The 22579-nt window shown below is 47.1% G+C and overlaps 1 protein-coding gene and 1 pseudogene across 1 annotated transcript; both read left to right on the top strand.

Moving 5' to 3' along the window:
* LOC118476810 (uncharacterized) overlaps window positions 1-19722 on the top strand; it is a 29714-nt pseudogene extending 9992 nt beyond the window's left edge.
* Window positions 19723-20909: 1187 nt separating this feature from the next.
* Window positions 20910-21779, top strand: LOC118476811 (uncharacterized). The gene is made up of 3 exons (XM_035966585.1): window positions 20910-21105; window positions 21231-21444; window positions 21569-21779. The coding sequence occupies exons 1-3, from the start codon at window positions 20910-20912 to the stop codon at window positions 21660-21662; spliced, it is 504 nt and encodes a 167-aa protein (XP_035822478.1). The 3' UTR covers window positions 21663-21779.
* The last annotated feature ends 800 nt before the right edge of the window (window positions 21780-22579 follow it).

Consider the following 22579-nt stretch of genomic DNA (forward strand, 5'->3'; position numbering starts at 1 on the left):
GCCGTGAGCTATGGTGGACGGGAAGTCCAGTAGCTGTTTTTGAAAAGGAAAACCAGTGGGAAACTGCTGAGATACCTGGATGGTTTAGTCCAGGGGATTTTGTTATAATACTAAAAAACTTCCTGCTCCTTTTGGAGAGGATGCACTTTGCAAAATACAAAATGTTTTTCAAAACAACCCTGCATAAAATATTGTTGTTTCTGCAAATATCCTGAGCTCTACATATTCCATGCATTATATCTGATTTCCCCATTCCGCGGGTGAAGGTGGGCTGCTGAGTACGTTTGTACTCACCCTTGCTTATTTGTTGTTTTTTCAGAAAAAGGAGATCGGGTAAGAGTTACGACTGTTCCCAACCTTGCCTGTGGCTGTTGGACCACTGAATTGCTTCGCTGCGTATATCGGGCTGCTTCAGCCCCACTCTGATGATATGTCCCGAGTTGTGGACCAACTCTTAAAGTTGTTCGCCACCTTTGTAGGTTTGTCTCGTTTAAGCAGATTTGGTATCATCTGATGTATAAATGTGTTTACTAGCCTCCTGGGACTAGTAATTGTATCACATTTGAGTCCCAGAGGATTGGGGACGCTTCAGGTGGTATCAGAGCTGTTAGGTTGGCCGCAGGACGTAACCCTTAGCCTGATCAAAAGTTTTTGAGTCAAAACTATTTTCTTAAAAAAATTCTTGCTCTCATCCCTTCATTTCAAAAATGTTTTCCCCCTTTCCTTCTCTCAGAAGTCAGATGGAGGTCCGTTGCCAAACCAGCTTTTGCAAGAATGAAGATGGTTTCCCCAAGTTGCTGAGAGCATGCACAGTCCGCCTCGAAATCAGGAGCCAGCCAGAGTATGATGGTCGTGAATTCGTCGAGCATGGCACAGAGAAGTGTGTCGTGACTGTATACATTGGATCCAGTCCACACCATGTGGAATGGAGTGTCACTGCTGCTGGGCACAGATTCAAAGACACCTGGCAAGTCGTTGCTCGCAAGGCATTGAGGACCCTGTGTCAGGTCTATGAAGAAGAAGTGGCCGACACTCCGCTCAGATTCTTTCCGCCCTTTCAGAGAGACCGACTCGCTTGGATGGCCAGGATGCGTGCATTGGAAGGGCAGCAGCTGCTTGAGGATGACCCCACAGTCGTGTACCTCACTGCATACCTGCTCACCCTTGATGCACAGTATGATTTCTTGGCTCGGCACCATCGTCAGATGGTTGCCCGAGCAGAAGATGCAGGGAAGCTCAACCGTAAGCTGCATGTGGATCTCACCTCAGCCCAAGCCCGTATAGCTGCCTTGGAAAGTCGTGAAGTCATTGCTGTGGAAGCCCTGAAGCAAGCCAAGGATGAGCACGTCCAGAAGTTGATGGAGGCCTACTTGGTCACCCATAACCAACGTAGAGCCCTGCGAATCCAAGAGCCTGCTCCATCCAACCCAGTTCAACCCATGAGAGCTGAAGATCCCCAGATTCTTGAAGGTCGCCCGGTCTCTGTCAGAGGAGAGAAGAAGGCTTGGGAACTCCCGGAAGGAGCCATAGTCTTGGAAGGAATTCCAGTCTTCCCTCAGGCTATGGATAAGCAAGAGCACCCCGAGTCCTCCCAAGATCCCCCGCCAGAGTTGTTTGAGCCCCTCACCATGAAGAAGATTCCAGCACCGTCCCTTGAGGTCAAGGAAGAAGCTGCAAGCACCCCGCCAGCACCGCCGCCCTTAGAGGAGCTACAAGAGCCAGTCCCGCTTGAAGAAGAGTTCGACCCTGTCCTGCCATCTCAGTCGCCGCCAGAAGAAGTCATCAACATCAGCTCCCTGTTGACCCATCCAGGAGATATCTCAGATTGAAGTTGTGTGCCAGCCCTGCCAGAAGAGAAGTTGTCTGGTCTGAAGTTAGTATGCCCAGTCCTCTGCATGCATTGGGTAGTGAAGTTTTTCTTCACTTTGGCTAGAGCCATGCATGTATGAGAGTTAATCGTGTAGTCCCGTGCTTTGAAAAACTCTATTTGTGTTGCCCCCTAGGGCATTTCAAAATGAATTTCGCTTGATGTTTTCCTCCCTTTTGAGTGCATATGTGATGCTTTAACGTTAGTGCTCATAAGTTGCATTTAGCATAGTTCTCAATTCAGGAGCCAAGCAATAGTAGTTATGCTTAGCCCCCGAATCTGAGTAGTCCGTGCTTTGGAAAGACTCTATTCTTCCCTTATTCAAAACATTCGATTTGTTTGTGCTTATCATTGCTGAGCTTATGTGTTTTTTTAAGAAAGGTTTTCTCTAAAAAACATAGATCACGAATTAGATCTGATCCTCACCTTATGCTTCCATTCTCATCTTAACCCATCTCAAGAGAAAAGTGCCTTACCCAAGAAGATACCGGGAAGCTTACCCTTGAAGCCTGGAACAAGCTACAGAAGAAGCCAGTCCAGCCGCTCAGTCAAAAGGACCGACCGTGAGAATCAAAGCACTGCCCCTGAGTCAAAGTAAACAGGAAAAGAGGACAGAAGGAGTTATTACCATACACAGAGGCAAAGATTCTTGGAACCAGAGACCACAAACATCAGGGTCATCGACCCCACCACTCACCCGTGCCCCCCCACGCGTGCCCGCCTCCATGCGCACTACCACCGCCCCACGCCCCCCTTTGCAGCGCACTACCGCCGCCCACGCCACCTTTGCAGCGCACCCACCGTCACCATCATCGCCGGCAACACCAGGCCCCCCTCCCCTTATCGCACCCGCTGCCGCGTAGCACCTACTCCATCACCACTGCTCCGCAACCGAACACCCCCGCTCGCCTATAAAACCCCCCCACCATCTCCCTCAACTCCCATCTCGCTCAAAGCAAAAGCACACTCCAGATAAATCCCCTCTGCCAAATCGCAAGCAACTCCATTTTTCCACTCCCTCGCCCCTAAGATCACAATGCTTGGTGATTCTTGGGTTGAAGACTGTTGTATATGGTTCAACATCTTCGGTTTCCTCCTCTGTATGATGGTAATACTCTTTGATAGAATCCTCGAGTGGGAAGAGCAAAGAGAAAGAAAGAGGCAGTGAAAAGTGAAAAGTGAGAAGAGAAAAGAAGATAGTGAAGAGAAGATGAGAAGAAGGTTGTCCCAGAATCAACCCTGTGTCAGTCATTTCTCCGCAGCCTGCTCAAGCAGCAACAGGAGAAGAAGGCCCCATAACACCTTTGTTATGAGGTACTTCAAGGAGTTCAAATCCCCAAGATTCAAGAGTTCTACCCTCATTCTTTTTAAGTGGGGTAGTATTCCAGTAAGGTTCCTGCTGTGGAGAAAAAAGAAGAAGGCCTGCAGCAAGCTTGTCGAGGACCAAATCACCGAAGCTTATAAGTTTCTGGATGAGAAGTGGTCACCCAAGTTTCGTTAATGAAGCACCAAAAGACCAATCAAGTAAGGAATCCATGTGGGAGTTTGCAAGAGAAAGGTTTGTGTGTTGGCATCGATGCTTCTTCAATAAGCTAGTTGCCAAGCGAAAGCCAGAAGCCTGAAGATGATCTTGAGTAGCCAGAATCAGCGTTTGCCATCAGCAACCGGATGCTCCTGAAAGGCCAGATTTTGTTGAAGTTCCATCTCCTCAAAGAGTCTGCAGAGTGAATATATGTAGCTGAAGTAAAGCTATACCCATAACCCTTCTAAGCCGAATCTCGAGGACGAGATTCCTTTTAAGTGGGGTAGATTTGTAGCATCCCAAAAATTCAAATTCTGAAATTTTCTCAAACTCGCCCTAAATTCAAAATGAATTTCAAATTTCATTTCAAAATGTTTGTTTGCGAGTTGATATCAACAAATAAATTATAGTGGTCTATATTCTCTCTAAAATCCTCCTCAAAATATCCTACAAATATTTCCCCAGTGATCCCCCTCAAATTGTTTACAGAAATACTGCCCAGATATTTCCCTAGTGATCCTCTTCAAGTTCTTTCCAGAAATACTGCCCAAATATTCCACTGATATATCTCCAGGTATTTTTCCTATTGAGAAATACCTTCAGAATCATTTTTCAAGTCCCTACAAATATTTTCTTCATAACCTTCCTCATGCTCATACGTATACGTATGCCTCCAGTGTCATACGGTGAGCTCTACAAGCTAATCTCACTTATACAAGACAAATACATGCTAATCTCCCACTAATTCTCTCATCCCTCCCCCTAATCCCCCCACCATGGCTATAAATAGAGGGGCAAGGGCCTCCTCTCTTCCCACCCCAAGCCATTTCATGGCAACTCTCTCCCCCCCCACACACACCCACTCCATGTTCCACACAAGAACACACTAGCACAAGGATCGTTCGATCGTTCTTCGATCGTTCGTCCCCTGTTCTTAGGTTGTTCGTTCGTTCGTCCGATCGTTCGATCGTTCGTCCGATTGTTCATGGTTCGTTCGTCCGTTCGTCCGATCGTTCGATCGTTCGTCCGTTCGTTCGTCCAAATAATCTTTTTCCTACCGTTATGCTGCCGAAATTCCGATCGTTCGTTCGTTCGATCATTCGATCGTTCATCGTTCGTTCATAGTTCCTATTCATCGTTCATCGTTCGTTCATAGTCCCTATTCATCGTTCTTCCAGATAATCTTTGTCCTGCCGTTATGCTGCCGAAATTCCGATCGTTCGTTCGTCCGATCACTCGATCGTTCGTCCGTTCGTTCATCCAAATAATCTTTGTCCTGCCGTTATGCTGCCGAAATTCCGATCGTTCGTTCGTTCGATCATTCGATCGTTCATCGTTCGTTCATAGTCCCTATTCATCGTTCATCGTTCGTTCATAGTCCCTATTCATCGTTCTTCCAGATAATCTTTGTCCTGCCGTTATGCTGCCGAAATTCCGATCGTTCGTTCGTACGATCATTCGATCGTTCGTCCGTTCGTTCGTCCAAATAATCTTTTCCTGCCGTTATGCTGCCAAAATTCCGATCGTTCGTTCGTCCGATCATTCGATCGTTCGTCCGTTCGTTCATAGTTCCTATTCATCGTTCATCGTTCGTTCATACGAACTATTCACTATCACTATTCACCATTACTATTCATCGTTACTATTCACATACACTATTCATCATCGTTACTATTTATCATTACTATTCATCATCGTTACTATTCATCGATGATATCTATAATTTCTTTTCCATCGCCACTATTCATCGTTACTAATCATCGTTACTATTCATCGGTCATCTAGTCATCCCAAATTTCAACTACTCATCCATCATGTTGTCCAGTCCACCTAAGACCAGCCAGACCCATGTTCCAATCATACGAACTCCGGTGACTGTGGTTTTCCTTCCAGTGGGAACTTCCCATCTGGTCACCCATCCCAGGTTTCCCCAAGTTGAGCACGCTTGACTTTGAGATTCCTTTGAACCAGGCTTCCAAACTCAGATTCCAATAATTCTTGTTTCTAAATTCTTATCAAACTATTCCCTATCCAACCATGTCATCCCTTAAGCCTGGTCCATATTCCAGAAAACTCCCAAAATACTCTTGTCCCATATTCTGCCTATAACTCTCCTGTTCATACTAAGTCAGACGATTCATTCGTCACTATTCTCACCAACAGTGAACTTCACTGTGCTACACCACCTACACTCAGCTATAAATACACCCAGCTACCCTCTCCCTCTCCACACACACTCAACACCCTCAGCCAAGGCAAACACCCCACCCACTCAGTTACTCCGCTCTGCCGGCTACACGCATAGTGTCGCTTCGCCTCCAGTCCACCCTCCTGGTAAGCACCTCCGCTCCACCACCAGTAATATCACAACACCACATGACACAGATTCTACTCAAGACTCTACCCATCCATATATCGCTTTTCTGACCACTATACTAAATATTTGTTGGTATACTTGCTGGTTTGTATGTTTGCTTGTTCATGTTGCATAGTTATCGGAGCGTTCGTGCCGTCTCGTGGAGGCCAGATCTGCAAGTCTACGCTAGGCGGTGGAGCCAGAAGCCAGTTCCGCGAGCTCCCCTTCCCCCTTCGCCGAATAAGCACGGCAAGCTCACTGGATCCCTTTGATGCATAAATTACCTATGCTTTTACAACCACAACCCTCAGCCTGTTATTTTATGCATGATATGATTTTGAGACAAGTTATTATGGCCACCCAAGCCGCTTGCCGCAATCAATACTTGATATACTTGTTACAAATGATTTGAGAAAAGGTGTGAGTTTTCAAAAGAAAATGCTTTCCAAAATGTGTATGATGAAGGGTTTTCACCCTTAGCACCTTGTGAGTGGGATAATCAGGGACTCCCTGGTTTAGGGAAGGGCCTAAGGTGTTGGCTCAGCTGGTTTAGGCGTGAGCAGAAGGATTGTCCCCTCATATAAGGACCGGTTTGTCATCTTCACTACCTGTACTCTTTAATAGTACAACCACTCGAGACTGTGTGGGCAGTCACTCAATCTGAACTCGTACGGTCCAACCCCAGGGTTATGAAGGCTGGGGAGCACCGGGAGGATAAGGAGGGGGAAAGTTTTGTCCGGTTTGGACATGGTGGTGGCCTGACTCCTTCCGGATAACCGTTAAGGTTAGGACGTGCGGGGAAAGAAAGAGAGTCGGATTTGGGTCTCATTGGCCATGGGATCGCAGAGCCGAACTAGTGGGTAAAGTGTACCCCTCTGCGCAGAGTTTGAAAACCTATTCGAATAGTGTGTGTCCACAGGAATGGACGAGTCTGGTATGGTATGGCAATTAATGTTTTGTTTTCCAAAAAAAGAGATGCTTTTGAAAAATGGTTTTTAAAAGGTTCGGCGGTTGAGCCGTGAGCTATGGTGGACGGGAAGTCCAGTAGCTGTTTTTGAAAAGGAAAACCAGTGGGAAACTGCTGAGATACCTGGATGGTTTAGTCCAGGGGATTTTGTTATAATACTGAAAAACTTCCTGCTCCTTTTGGAGAGGATGCACTTTGCAAAATACAAAATGTTTTTCAAAACAACCCTGCATAAAATATTGTTGTTTCTGCAAATATCCTGAGCTCTACATATTCCATGCATTATATCTGATTTCCCCATTCCGCGGGTGAAGGTGGGCTGCTGAGTACGTTTGTACTCACCCTTGCTTATTTGTTGTTTTTTCAGAAAAAGGAGATCGGGTAAGAGTTACGACTGTTCCCAACCTTGCCTGTGGCTGTTGGACCGCTGAATTGCTTCGCTGCGTATATCGGGCTGCTTCAGCCCCACTCTGATGATATGTCCCGAGTTGTGGACCAACTCTTAAAGTTGTTCGCCACCTTTGTAGGTTTGTCTCGTTTAAGCAGATTTGGTATCATCTGATGTATAAATGTGTTTACTAGCCTCCTGGGACTAGTAATTGTATCACATTTGAGTCCCAGAGGATTGGGGACGCTTCAGGCACTTGTGGCCAACGTTGGGGAAGAGGAGTCCCTTGGTGATGGCGATGTTGGCGGCGTCCTCGTCGTCGGAGGAGTCGGTGGAGCTCTCATCGGAGTCCCACTCGCGGCACACATGGGCATCGCCGCCCCTCTTCTTGTGGTACCTCTTCTTTTCTCTCCTCTTGCCCTTCTTGTCGTTATCCCTGTCACTGTCACTTGATAATGGACATTTAGCAATAAAGTGACCGGGCTTACCACATTTGTAGCAAACCTTCTTGGAACGGGATTTGTAATCCTTCCCCTTCCGTTGCTTGAGGATTTGGCGAAAGCTTTTGATGATTAAAGCCATCTCCTCGTTGTCGAGCTTTGAAGCATCGATTGGTTGTCTACTTGGTGTAGACTCCTCCTTCTTCTCCTCTGTTGCCTTGAATGCCACCGGTTGTGCTTCGGATGTGGAGGGATCATCAAGCTCGTTGATCTTCTTTGAGCCCTTGATCATACATTCAAAGCTCACAAAATTCCCGATAACTTCCTCGGGAGTCATTAGTGTGTATCTAGGATTACCACGAATTAATTGAACTTGAGTGGGGTTAAGGAAGATGAGTGATCTAAGAATAACCTTAACCACCTCGTGGTCATCCCATTTCTTGCTCCCGAGGTTGCGCACTTGGTTCACCAAGGTCTTGAGCCGGTTGTACATATCTTGTGGCTCCTCCCCTTGGCGAAGACGGAAGCGACCGAGCTCCCCCTCGATCGTTTCCCGCTTTGTGATCTTGGTGAGTTCATCACCCTCATGCGCGGTCTTGAGTAGATCCCAAATCTCCTTCGCATTCTTCAACCCTTGCACCTTGTTATATTCTTCTCTACTTAGATAGGCGAGGAGTATGGTTGTGGCTTGGGAGTTGAAGTGCTCGATTTGGGCTACTTCATCCTCATCATAGTTTTCATCCCCTACGGATGGTACCTGTGCACCAAACTCAACAACATCCCATATACTTTTGTGGAGTGAGGTTAGATGAAATCTCATTAAATCACTCCACCTAGCATAATCTTCACCATCAAATGTTGGTGGTTTGCCTAATGGGACGGAAAGTAAAGGTGTATGTTTAGAAATGCGAGGGTAGCATAGGGGAATCTTACTATACTTATTACGCTCTTGGCGCTTAGAAGTGACGGACGCCGCGTCGGAGCCGGAGGTGGATGCCGATGAAGAATCGGTCTCGTAGTAGACCACCTTCCTCATCCTCTTTCTCTTGTCCCCACTCCGATGCGGCTTGTGGGAAGAGGATTTCTCCTTCTTCTCTTTGTGGTGTGAAGAAGATTTCTTCTCCTTCCCTTTGGAGGAGTCCTTCTTCTTCTCTTTCCTCTTGGTGCGGGACTCTTCCGATGAAGTGCTCCCGTGGCTTGTAGTGGGCTTTTCGCCGGTCTCCATCTCCTTCTTGGCGTGATCTCCCGACATCACTTCGAGCGGTTAGGCTCTAATGAAGCACCGGGCTCTGATACCAATTGATAGTCGCCTAGAGGGGGGTGAATAGGGTGAAACTGAACTTTACAAAATTAATCACAACTACAAGCCGGGTTAGCGTTAGAAATAATAACGAGTTCGAAAGAGAGGGCGCAAAACAAATCGCAAGCAAATGAAGAGTGTGACACGCGGATTTGTTTTATCGAGGTTCGGTTCTCGCAAACCTACTCCCCGTTGAGGAGGCCACAAAGGCCGGGTCTCTTTCAACCCTTACCCTCTCTCAAACGGTCCCTCCGACCGAGTGAGCTTCTCTTCTCAAATCAAAACCGGGAACAAAACTTCCCCGCAAGGGCCACCACACAATTGGTGCCTCTTGCCTTGATTACAATGGAGTTTTGATCACAAGAACAAGTGAGAAAGAAAAGAAGCAATCCAAGCGCAAGAGCTCAAAGGAACACGTCAAATCTCTCTCGCTAATCACTAAAGCCTTGTGTGGAATTGGAGAGGATTTGATCTCTTTGGTGTGTCTAGAAATGAATGCCTAGCTCTTGTAAGTGGTTGACAAGTGGAAAACTTGGATAGCTTGAATGTGGGGTGGTTGGGGGTATTTATAGCCCCAACCACCAAACTAGCCGTTTGGTGGGGCTGTCTGTCGCATGGTGCACCGGACAGTCCGGTGCACACCGGACATGTCCGGTGCGCCAGCCACGTGAAAGCACCTAGAGGGGGGGGTGAATAGGTGATCCTGTAGAACTTAAAAACTTAAGCCACAAAAACTTGTTAAGTGTTAGCACAATAATCGCCAAGTGGCTAGAGAGAAGATCTTGCACAATACGATAACCACAAAGAGTTCAACACAGAGAAGACACAGTGGTTTATCCCGTGGTTCGGCCAAGTACAAAACTTGCCTACTCCACGTTGTGGCGTCCCAACGGACGAGAGTTGCACTCAACTCCTCTCAAGTGATCCAATGATCAACTTGAATACCACAGTGTTATGCTTTTCTTTTCTTATCCCGTTCGCGAGGAATCTCCACAACTTGGAGCCTCTCGCCCTTACACTTTTGATGTTCACAAAGAATCACGGAGTAAGGAAGGGAAGCAACACACACAAATCCACAGCAAAATGCGCACACACACGGCCAAGAATCGAGCTCAAAGACTATCTCAAAGTTCTCACTAGAACGGAGCTCGAATCACTTAGAATGACAAACAAATGCGCAAAGACTGAGTGTGGATGATCAAGAATGCTCTAAGGTTGCTTGGTGTTGTCCTCCATGCGCCTAGGGGTCCCTTTTATAGCCCCAAGGCAGCTAGGAGCCGTTGAGAGCAATTCTGGAAGGCTGATCTTGCCTTCTGTCATCGGGCGCACCGGACAGTCCGGTGCACACCGGACAGTCCGGTGCACACCGGACACTGTCCGGTGCCCGATCTCCTTCCTAAAATGGCGCAGCCGACCGTTGCAGATCTGGGAGCCGTTGGCGCACCGGACATGTCCGGTGCACACCGGACAGTCAGGTGCCCCCTTCCGACCGTTGGCTCGGCCACGTGTCCCGCGCAGATCGCGCGGCCGACCGTTGGCCCGGCCGACCGTTGGCTCACCGGACAGTCCGGTGCACACCGGACAGTCCGGTGAATTTTAGCCGTACGTCGTCGGCGAATTCCCGAGAGCGGCCACTTCGCTCGAGCCAGCCTGGCGCACCGGACACTGTCCGGTGCACCACCGGATAGTCCGGTGCCCCAGACCGAAACAGCCTCTTGGCTGTACACAGCCAACTTTGCTCTTTTCTTCTTCTTTCTGTTTCTGATACTTAGACAAGTATATTAGTACACAAAACCAATGTACTAAGACTTAGAAACATACCTTTGCTCTTGATTTGCACTTTGTTCATCCATGGGCATAGATTCACATTTAAGCACTTGTGTTGGCACTCAATCACCAAAATACTTAGAAATGGCCCAAGGGCACATTTCCCTTTCAATCTCCCCCTTTTTGGTGATTTATGCCAACACAACATAAAGCAACTAGAACAAGTGCAATATCACTTCAAATAAAAACTCAAATTTATTTTGATTCAATTTGGCATATATGGATCATCCTTTGCCACCACTTGGTTTGTTTTTGCAAATCAAACTCAAAATCCTATCTCTAAGTCAAATCCACTTGTAGAGACATAAAGAGAGGTTTTCCAAAGAAAATTGATTCAAGATTCCAAAAACTCCCCCTTTTTCCCATAATCAACACTTCTCCCCACAAGAGGCCAACTTTTGACAAAAGAGACAATGCAAGAGTTTTGACAAACCAAAAGCTCTATCCTACTATTTTCAAAGTTTCTCAAGTGGTAGCTGATCCATTTATTGCTTTGGCCTTTATTTTCTCCCCCTTTGGCATCAAGCACCAAAACGGGATCAATCTTGGCCCTTTAACCCTATTGCCTCACCAAAATCTTTAATTAAGAGCAAATAGGCAATAAGAGTCTAAAGATGAACTTGGAATAAGTTACCCTCTCATCGGAGTGCAGTGGAAGTCTTTCATGGTCCTAGTCCACCTTTTTCCCTTTCAATCCATCTTCGAGACTAAATCATCAAACTCAAGCACATGGTTAGTCTTCAAAGGGTCAAGTTGTAACATATCGCCCCCTAAACATGTGCATCACTTTGCAACGGACTTGTGAGGTCCAGGGAGTGTTTGTACAACTTGAGCACCACAATAAACAACAAAATGCAGAATGAATATGATCAAAAGCATAAACACATGTATGCTACATTTCAGTCCAAGTTCCGCGAATTTAAGATATTGAGCTCACTACGCAGCCTGCAAAAGGTCTTCTCATCTAGAGGTTTGGTAAAGATATCGGCTAGCTGGTTCTCGGTGCTAACATGAAACACTTCGATATCTTCCTTTTGCTGGTGGTCTCTCAAAAAGTGATGCCGGATGTCAATGTGCTTTGTGCGGCTGTGCTCAACAGGATTTTCCGCCATGCGGATAGCACTCTCATTATCACATAGGAGTGGGACTTTGCTCAGATTGTAGCCAAAGTCCCTGAGGGTTTGCCTCATCCAAAGTAGTTGCGCGCAACACTGTCCTGCGGCAACGTACTCGGCCTCAGCGGTGGATAGGGCAACAGAGGTTTGTTTCTTAGAGTTCCATGACACCAGGAACCTTCCTAAGAATTGGCACGTCCCCGATGTACTCTTCCTATCGACCTTACATCCAGCATAGTCGGAATCTGAGTATCCAACCAAGTTAAAGGTAGACCCCTTTGGATACCAGAGCCCGAAGCAAGGCGTAGCAACCAAATATCTAAGAATTCGCTTCACCGCCACTAAGTGACACTCCTTAGGATCGGATTGAAATCTAGCACACATGCATACGCTAAGCATAATATCCGGTCTACTAGCACATAAATAAAGTAAAGACCCTATCATTGACCGGTATGCTTTTTGATCAACGGACTTACCTCCTTTGTTGAGGTCGGTGTGTCCGTCGGTCCCCATCGGAGTCTTTGCGGGCTTGGCGTCCTTCATCCCAAACCGCTTTAGCAGATCTTGCGTGTACTTCGTTTGGGAGATGAAGGTGCCATCTTTGAGTTGCTTCACTTGGAACCCAAGGAAGTAGTTCAACTCGCCCATCATCGACATCTCGAATTTCTGCGTCATCACCCTGCTAAACTCTTCACAAGACTTTTGGTTAGTAGAACCAAATATTATGTCATCGACATAAATTTGGCACACAAACAAATCACCATCACATGTCTTAGTAAAAAGAGTTGGATCGGCTTTCCCAACCTTGAAAGCATTAACAATTAGAAAGTCTCTAAGGCATTCATACCATGCTCTTGGGGCTTGCTTAAGTCCATAGAGCGCCTTAGAGAGCTTACACACGTGGTCGGGGTACCGTTCATCCTCGAAGCCAGGGGTTGCTCCACGTACACCTCCTCCTTGATTGGCCCATTGAGGAAAGCGCTCTTCACATCCATTTGGAACAACCTGAAAGAATGGTGAGCGGCATATGCTAGCAAGATACGAATTGATTCTAGCCTAGCCACAGGAGCAAACGTCTCCTCAAAGTCCAAACCTGCGACTTGGGCATAACCTTTTGCCACAAGTCGAGCCTTGTTCCTCGTCACCACCCCGTGCTCGTCCTGTTTGTTGCGAAACACCCACTTGGTTCCCACAACATTTTGCTTGGGACGAGGCACCAGTGTCCAAACTTCATTGCGCTTGAAGTTGTTGAGTTCCTCCTGCATGGCCAATACCCAATCCGGATCTAGCAAGGCCTCCTCTACCCTGAAAGGCTCAATAGAAGAGACAAAGGAGTAATGCTCACAAAAATTAACTAATCGAGATCGAGTAGTTACTCCCTTGCTAATGTCACCCAGAATTTGGTCGACGGGATGATCCCTTTGAATCATCGCTCGAACTTGGGTTGGAGGTGCCGGTTGCGCTTCTTCCTCCATCACGTGAACATCTTGTGCTCCCCCTTGATCACACGCCTCCTTTTGATGAACCTGTTCATCATCTTGAGGTGGGGGATGCACCGTTGTTGAGGAAGAAGGTTGATCTCGTTCATCTTGTTCCTGTGGCCGCACTTCTCCAATCGCCATGGTTCGTATAGCGGCCGTCGGAACATCTTCTTCATCTACATCATCACAATCAACAACTTGCTCTCTTGGAGAGCCATTAGTCTCATCAAATACAACGTCGCTAGAGACTTCAACCAAACCCGATGATTTGTTGAAGACTCTATACGCCTTTGTATTTGAGTCATAACCTAACAAAAACCCTTCTACAGCTTTGGGAGCAAACTTAGAATTTCTACCCTTCTTTACTAGAATGTAGCACTTGCTCCCAAATACACAAAAGTAAGATACATTGGGTTTGTTACCGGTTAGTAGCTCATACGACGTCTTCTTGAGGAGGCGGTGAAGGTAGACCCTGTTGATGGCGTGGCAAGCCGTGTTCACGGCTTCCGACCAAAATCGCTCGGGGGTCTTGAATTCTCCAAGCATCGTCCTCGCCATATCGAGGAGCGTCCTGTTCTTCCTCTCTACCACACCATTTTGCTGTGGTGTGTAGGGAGCGGAGAACTCATGCTTGATCCCCTCCTCCTCAAGGAACTCCTCCACTTGAAGGTTCTTGAACTCGGACCCGTTGTCGCTCCTTATCTTCTTCACCTTGATTTCAAACTCATTTTGAGCTCTCCTGAGGAAGCGCTTGAGGGTCCCTTGGGTTTCAGACTTATCCTGCAAAAAGAACACCCAAGTGAAGCGGGAAAAGTCATCAACAATAACTAGACCATACTTACTTCCTCCTATGCTCAGATAGGCGACGGGTCCGAAGAGGTCCATATGTAGCAGCTCCAGGGGTCTTGATGTTGTCATCACATTTTTGGTGTGATGAGAGCCTCCCACCTGTTTCCCTGCTTGACAAGCTGCACAAGGTCTATCTTTTTCGAAATGAACATTGGTTAGTCCTATCACGTGTTCTCCCTTTAGAAGCTTGTGGAGGTTCTTCATCCCCACATGCGCTAAGCGGCGATGCCACAGCCAGCCCATGCAAGTCTTAGCCATTAAGCATGCATCTAGACCGGCCTCTTCTTTTGCAAAATCAACTAAGTAAAGCTTGCCGTCTAGAATACCCTTAAAAGCTAGTGAACCATCACATCTTCTAAAGACAGACACATCTACATTTGTAAACAAACAGTTATATCCCATATTGCATAATTGACTAACAGATAGCAGATTATATCCAAGAGACTCTACTAAAAACACATTAGAGATAGAGTGCTCATTTGAGATTGCAATTTTACCTAACCCTTTTACCTTGCCTTGATTCCCATCACCGAATATTATTGAGTCTTGGGAATCCTTATTCTTGACGTAGGAGGTGAACATCTTCTTTTCCCCCGTCATATGGTTTGTGCATCCGCTGTCTATAATCCAGCTTGAACCCCCGGATGCATAAACCTGCAAGGCAAATTTAGGCTTGGGACTTAGGTACCCAACTCTTGTTGGGTCCTACAAGGTTAGTCACAATTTCCTTAGGGATCCAAATGCAAGTTTTATCACCCTTGCATTTTGCCCCTAACTTCCTAGCAATCACCTTTCTATCCTTTCTACAAATTGCAAAGGAAGCATTCAAAGCATGATATATTGTAGAAGGTTCATTAACTTTCCTAGGAACATTAACAACATTTCTCCTAGGCATATTATGAACAACATTTCTCCTACCAACATTCCTATCATGCACATAGAAAGAACTGGAAGCAAACATGTCATGAGAATCATAAACATATGAATCAAAAACATTATAACTTCTATTTGCATTTCTAGTATGTCTCCTATCATGGTACATAAAAGCATGGTTCTTTTTAGCACTACTAGCCATAGGAGCCTTCCCTTTCTCCTTGGCGGAGATAGGAGCCTTATGGCTTGTCAAGTCCTTGGCTTCCCTCTTGTAGCCAAGTCCATCCTTAATTGAGGGGTGTCTACCAATTGTGTAGGCATCCCTTGCAAATTTTAGCTTATCAAAATTACTCTTGCTAGTCTTAAGTTGAGCATTAAGACTAGCCAATTCATCATTAAGTTTGGAAATTGAAACTAGGTGTTCACTACAAGCATCAATGTCAAAATCTTTACACCTATTACAAGTTTCAACAATTTCTACATAAGAATTAGATTTACTAGCTACTTCTAGTCTAGCATTTAAATCATCATTAAAACTCTTTAACTTAGCAATAGTTTCATGACAAGAAGATAGTTCACTAGAGAGCATTTCATTTCTCTTAATTTCTAGAGCAAGAGATTTCTGAGCTTCTACAAATTTATCATGTTCTTCATACAACAAATCCTCTTGCTTTTCTAAAAATATATTCCTATCATTCAAGGCATCAATCAATTCATTAATTTTGTCTACCTTGGTTCTATCTAATCCCTTGAATAAGCATGAGTAATCTATCTCATCATCATCACTAGACTCATCCTCACTTGAAGAAGCATAAGTACTAGTATTATGAGTGCTTACTTTCTTCTCCCTTGCCATGAGGCAAGTGTGTCGCTCGTTGGGAAAGAGAGATGACTTGTTGAAGGCAGTGGCGGCGAGTCCTTCATTGTCGGAGTCGGACGAAGAGCAGTCCGAATCCCACTCCTTGCCAAGATGAGCCTCGCCCTTTGCCTTCTTATAGTTCTTCTTTTTCTCCCTCTTGTTCCCTTGATCCTGATCACTATCATTGTCGGGACAGTTAGCAATAAAATGACCAAGCTTACCGCATTTGAAGCATGAGCGCTTCCCCTTGGCTTTGGTCTTGCTAGGCTGTCCTTTGCGACCTTTAAGCACCGTCTTGAATCTTTTGATGATGAGAGCCATTTCTTCATCATTAAGTCCGGCCGCCTCAATTTGTGTCACCTTGCTAGGTAGCGCCTCCTTGCTTCGTGTTGCCTTGAGAGCAAGGGGTTGCGGCTCGTTGATCGGACCATTCAAGGCGTCGTCCACGTACCTCGCCTCCTTGATCATCATTCGCCCGCTAACGAATTTCCCAAGAACTTCTTCGGGCGACATCTTGGTGTACCTAGGATTTTCACGTATATTGTTTACCAAATGAGGATCAAGAATGGTAAATGACCTTAGCATTAGGCGGACGACGTCGTGGTCCGTCCATCGCGTGCTCCCGTAGCTCCTTATTTTGTTGATAAGGGTCTTGAGCCTGTTGTATGTTTGTGTCGGCTCCTCGCCCCTTATCATTGCGAACCGTCCAAGCTCACCCTCCACCAACTCCATTTTGGTGAGCAAGGTGACGTCGTTTCCCTCATGAGAGATCTTGAGGGTGTCCCAGATCTGCTTGGCATTGTCCAAGCCGCTCACCTTGTGATACTCGTCCCTGCACAAAGAGGCTAGCAACACAGTAGTAGCTTGTGCATTTTTATGAATCTGTTCATTAATAAACACAGGGCTATCCGAGCTATCAAATTTCATTCCACTTTCCACAATCTCCCAAATGCTTGGATGGAGAGAAAACAGGTGAGTACGCATTTTATGGCTCCAAAATCCGTAGTCCTCTCCATCAAAGTGAGGGGGCTTACCAAGTGGAATGGGGAGCAATTGAGTATTTGAACTATGCGGGATGCGCGAATAATCGAAAGAAAAGTTTGAGTTAACCGTCTTTCGTCTATCGTAGTCGTCGTCGTCCTTTTGGGAGGAGAAAGATTCGTCGCTGTCGTAGTAGACAATTTCCTTGATGCGCCTTGTCTTCTTCTTCCTCCCATCTTTTCTTTTGTGGCCCGAGCCCGAGTCGTTGGACTTGTCATCCCTTGGCTCGTTGACGAAGGACTCCTTTTCCTTGTCGTTGATCACCATCCCCTTGCCTTTAGGATCCATTTCTTCGGGCGGTTAGTCCCTTTCTTGAAGAGAACGGCTCTGATACCAATTGAAAGCACCTAGAGGGGGGGTGAATAGGTGATCCTGTAGAACTTAAAAACTTAAGCCACAAAAACTTGTTAAGTGTTAGCACAATAATCGCCAAGTGGCTAGAGAGAAGATCTTGCACAATACGATAACCACAAAGAGTTCAACACAGAGAAGACACAATGGTTTATCCCGTGGTTCAGCCAAGTACAAAACTTGCCTACTCCACGTTGTGGCGTCCCAACGGACGAGAGTTGCACTCAACTCCTCTCAAGTGATCCAATGATCAACTTGAATACCACAGTGTTATGCTTTTCTTTTCTTATCCCGTTCGCGAGGAATCTCCACAACTTGGAGCCTCTCGCCCTTACACTTTTGATGTTCACAAAGAATCACGGAGTAAGGAAGGGAAGCAACACACACAAATCCACAGCAAAATGCGCACACACACGGCCAAGAATCGAGCTCAAAGACTATCTCAAAGTTCTCACTAGAACGAAGCTCGAATCACTTAGAATGACAAACGAATGCGCAAAGACTGAGTGTGGATGATCAAGAATGCTCTAAGGTTGCTTGGTGTTGTCCTCCATGCGCCTAGGGGTCCCTTTTATAGCCCTAAGGCAGCTAGGAGCCGTTGAGAGCAATTCTGGAAGGCTGATCTTGCCTTTTGTCATCGGGCGCATCGGACAGTCCGGTGCACACCGGACACTGTCCGGTGCCCGATCTCCTTCCTAAAATGGCGCAGCCGACCGTTGCAGATCTGGGAGCCGTTGGCGCACCGGACATGTCCGGTGCACACCGGACAGTCTGGTGCCCCCTTCCGACCGTTGGCTCGGCCACGTGTCCCGCGCAGATCGCGCGGCCGACCGTTGGCTCACCGGACAGTCCGGTGCACACCGGACAGTCCGGTGAATTTTAGCCGTACGTCGTCGGCGAATTCCCGAGAGCAGCCACTTCGCTCGAGCCAGCCTGGCGCACCGGACACTGTCCGGTGCACCACCGGACAGTCCGGTGCCCCAGACCGAAACAGCCTCTTGGCTATACACAGCCAACTCTTCTCTTTTCTTCTTCTTTCTGTTTCTGATACTTAGACAAGTATATTAGTACACAAAACCAATGTACTAAGACTTAGAAACATACCTTTGCTCTTGATTTGCACTTTGTTCATCCATGGGCATAGATTCACATTTAAGCACTTGTGTTGGCACTCAATCACCAAAATACTTAGAAATGGCCCAAGGGCACATTTCCCTTTCACCACGTCACCAAAGCCGTTGGGTTCTGACCATTGGAGCTCTGACTTCTGGGCCCGCCTGGATGTCCGGTGGCGCACCGGACATGTACTATAGAGTGTCCGGTGCGCCAGTATGGGCGTGCCTGACTTCTGCGCGCGCTGGCGCGCATTTAATGCGCCCGCAGGTAGCCATTGGCGCCGAAGTAGCCGTTGCCCTGCTGTTACATCGGACAGTCCGGTGTACACCGGACATGTCCGGTGAATTATAGCGGAGCAGCCGTTGCAATTTTCCGAGGCTGCCAAGTTCCAGAGCCGCGACCTCTTGGAGCACCGGACACTGTCCGGTGCACACCGGACAGTCCGGTGAATTATAGCGCGCCGGCTCTGAAAATTCCCGAGGCTGAGGAGTTCAGCGCGAGGTCCCCTGGTGCACCGGACACTGTCCGGTGGCACACCGGACAGTCCGGTGCGCCAGACCAGGGAGCCTTTCGGGATGCTTTTAGCTCTCTATTTTGAACCCAACATTGGTCTTTATAATTGGCTTGTTGTGAACCTTTGGTACCTGAATAACTTATACACTAGAGCAAACTAGTTAGTCCAATTATTTGCATTGGGCAATTCAACCACCAAAATTATTTAGGAACTAGGTGTAAGCCTAATTCCCTTTCACCAACCCAAACCAATGGATCTGACTTAGTCCAGTCATGGTAGCTATTAACTTGGATTTCTTCTTCTTCAGGGTTTACTATTGTGTCCGCTCCCACTGGGTCTGCGCATCAGAGACCGACAAGACTAGGAAATCCAGAGATGCATTTTTCTATCGATCAGCTGATCGGCTAGGCGTTCATTGCCTTTGAGCTCACATTGTTCGTGTGTTTCTTCTACGTTGCCGTCATGTCCAAGCTGCTTCGGCCACATCAAAATGGATTCCTGGCCGCCATCCAAAACGACTCGTAAGGAACATCTTACCAAGAGAGATGCTTGTTAAGCATGCACTAAACTAGGTGATCCTTGTGCAACAGCGTACAACCCGTGCAAATTATACAAAAAAATCACGCCGTCTTTGTAATTCTGCAGGTATTACTGTCTGCTTGTGTCGTTGATGTTTCCTGTAATAATTGTGGCTATCTACCTGCACTGGCTCAGCATGAAGATGTTCAAGCACGCATGAAGCAGTCATGCAGCTTCCTTCCGGTTTCAGAATCCTGGTCAAAATCGAGGTTGGTTTGGTTTAGCTGAAAGTGTCAAGGCAATAGCCAATTTGCTTATATACAGCCTGCATTTTTTTTGCTGTCTCCAAGATGTAATCTGGATGCACTTCTTTCAGATGTATATATAAGTTTTTTCGGGGTGCCGACAATTCACAATGGAGGTGCTTCATTCAGATGTAGTATATATAATTTAATGCATGGAGGTGTCATTTTCCCCTAGTGCATGTTGAAAATGGGGATCCTCGACACCCTGATCACCGTTGTGGATGCTGGGAGGGGGGAGGGGGAATCCAAATGGTGTGAGCAACCAGGGATGGTGGTGCGCAAGTTTGAAGCAAGGTGGTTAGATGAGGAAGAGTGTGCTGCCCGAGCTGAGTAGGCATGGATGGGAGTTTCAACCTTCAAGGGAGAGTGAATGGGTGAGGTGAGTATGATGGAAATCCATAAAAATTAAAAAGGTGCTCAGAGAGCTATGGAGATTGGACAACAATGTTCTTGGAAGATTTAGAGAAGAGGATATGCGAGGTAAAGAGGGATCTAGAAAATTGTAGGAGGAGAAGAAGCATATATCAGGAACAGGTGAACCCAGAGAACATGTCAGGAACAGGTGAGTCTGTACCTCATGGCTGACCAAAAGAGGGCCGGAACACGTTCTTCCATGCGTATGCTTCAGACAGGAAAAGGAAGGAATCATGTGAGGAAATTGATTGATGATAACAGATGGTGAATCTCTTGAAGCTGGGGGCAGGGAACTTTGCGCCGGGTTTCAGGTGCTCCGCAAGCTGGAAACCTTGGCTGTCCAAATGAGTCTGGAATGGGTGGCGCAACTTGGCATGCCAAGAACAAGTTTGGAGACAGATGCAATGCAACAACCCTGGGACTGGCTGCTCAATGGAGATGTGGACCGAAGCCCAAATGGTTGCTCGTTTATGTTACTATCTAATTCTGTGCATTGTTCAGTTTATCTACTCTAGATTGTGTAATAGGGTAGCTTAGCAGGCAGCTTAGCTGCCCATGGGGCTTGTAACTTGAAGCCTGATTCACATGTCTACTTAAGCTAGCCCCCCAGACTTTTGTAATGTCTCGATGGTAATGCATTGGCTTGTCGGTCCCCGAGTCATTCATCCACTTGTGAACGTACAGGAGCAGATTTGGGGCCGTCTGGGCCATGGCCCATGGAGTGGAGGCCCAGGCGGTGGCGGCGGCTCACTCTCTCTCTCTCCCCTAGTAGTAGTCCCCCTCGGCCCTCGCCGCCAAGCCTCGGATGGTATCACTGTCCGCCTCCATTGAGTGCCTGTGCCGGGGAAATTTCGTGGTCGCGCTGCTGCTAGCCAATGCATCGGTGTCCTTCCCCAGCCTCGGCGACCACCACCGCCTCCCCTGCCACAGCAACGTCAAATCCGAGTCTGCCCCCGCGTCCGCCACCTTCGTCTCGCAGCCGTGGTCTTCGCCGGCTACGAGCACCCACCGGGTGTGCCTTCCCACTCCCCTCTCTGCCGCTCGAAACCGACAATCCCAACCCAAACCAACAGATCTGACTCAGTCCAATCATGGTAGCTATTAACTTGGATTTCTTCTTCTTCAGGGTTTACTACTATGTCCGCTCCCACCGGGTCTGCGCATCAGAGATCAACAAGACTAGGAAATCCAGAGATGGATTTTCCTACCGATCAGCTGATCGGCTCGGCGTTTATTGCCTTTGGGCTCACATTGTTCGTGTGTTTCTTCTACGTTGCCGTCGTGTCCAAGCTGCTTCCGCCACATCAAAATGGATTCCTGGCCACCATCCAAAACGACTGGTAAGGAACATCTAACCAAGAGAGATGCTTGTTAAGCATGCACTAAACAAGGTGATCCTTGTGCAACACCGTACAACCCGTGCAAATTATACAAGAAATTCACGCCTTCTTCGTAATTCTGCAGGTATTACTGTCTGCTTGTGCCGTTGTCGCTTCCTGTAATAATCGTGGTTGTCTACCTGCACTGGCTCAGCATGAAGATGTTCAAGCACGCATGAAGCAGTCATGCAGCTTCCTTCCGGTTTCAGAATCCTGGTCAAAATCGAGGTTGGTTTGGTTTAGCTGAAAGTGTCAAGGCAATAGCCAATTTGCTTATATACAGCCTGCATTTTTTTTGCCGTCTCCAAGATGTAATCTGGATGCGCTTCTTTCAGATGTATATATAAGTTTTTTCGGGGTGCCGACAATTCACAATGGAGGTGCTTCATTCAGATGTAGTATATATAATTTAATGCATGGAGGTGTCATTTTCCCCTAGTGCATGTTGAAAATGGGGATCCTCGACACCCTGATCACCGTTGTGGATGCTGGGAGGGGGGAGGGGGAATCCAAATGGTGTGAGCAACCAGGGATGGTGGTTCGCAAGTTTGAAGCAAGGTGGTTAGATGAGGAAGAGTGTGCTGCCCGAGCTGAGTAGGCATGGATGGGAGTTTCAACCTTCAAGGGAGAGTGGCTCGGTGAGGTGAGTATGATGGAAATCCATAAAAATTAAAAAAGGTGCTCGGAGAGCTATGGAGATTGGACAACAATGTTCTTGGAAGATTTAGAGAAGAGGATAGGCGAGGTAAAGAGGGAGCTAGAAAATTGTAGGAGGAGAAGAAGCATATGTCAGGAACAGGTGAACCCAGAGAACATGTCAGGAACAGGTGAGTCCGTACCTCATGGCTGACCAAAAGAGGGCCAAAACATGTTCTTCCATGCGTATGCTTCAGACAGGAAAAAGAAGGAATCATGTGAGGAAATTGATTGATGATAACAGATGGTGAATCTCTTGAAGCTGGGGGCAGGGAACTTTGCGCCGGGTTTCAGGTGCTCCGCAAGCTGGAAACCTTGGCTGTCCAAATGAGTCTGGAATGGGTGGCGCAACTTGGCATGCCAAGAACAAGTTTGGAGACAGATGCAATGCAACAACCCT

This window comes from Zea mays, chromosome 3 (assembly GCF_902167145.1).
Source record: "Zea mays cultivar B73 chromosome 3, Zm-B73-REFERENCE-NAM-5.0, whole genome shotgun sequence".
Taxonomy (NCBI): Eukaryota; Viridiplantae; Streptophyta; class Magnoliopsida; order Poales; family Poaceae; genus Zea; species Zea mays.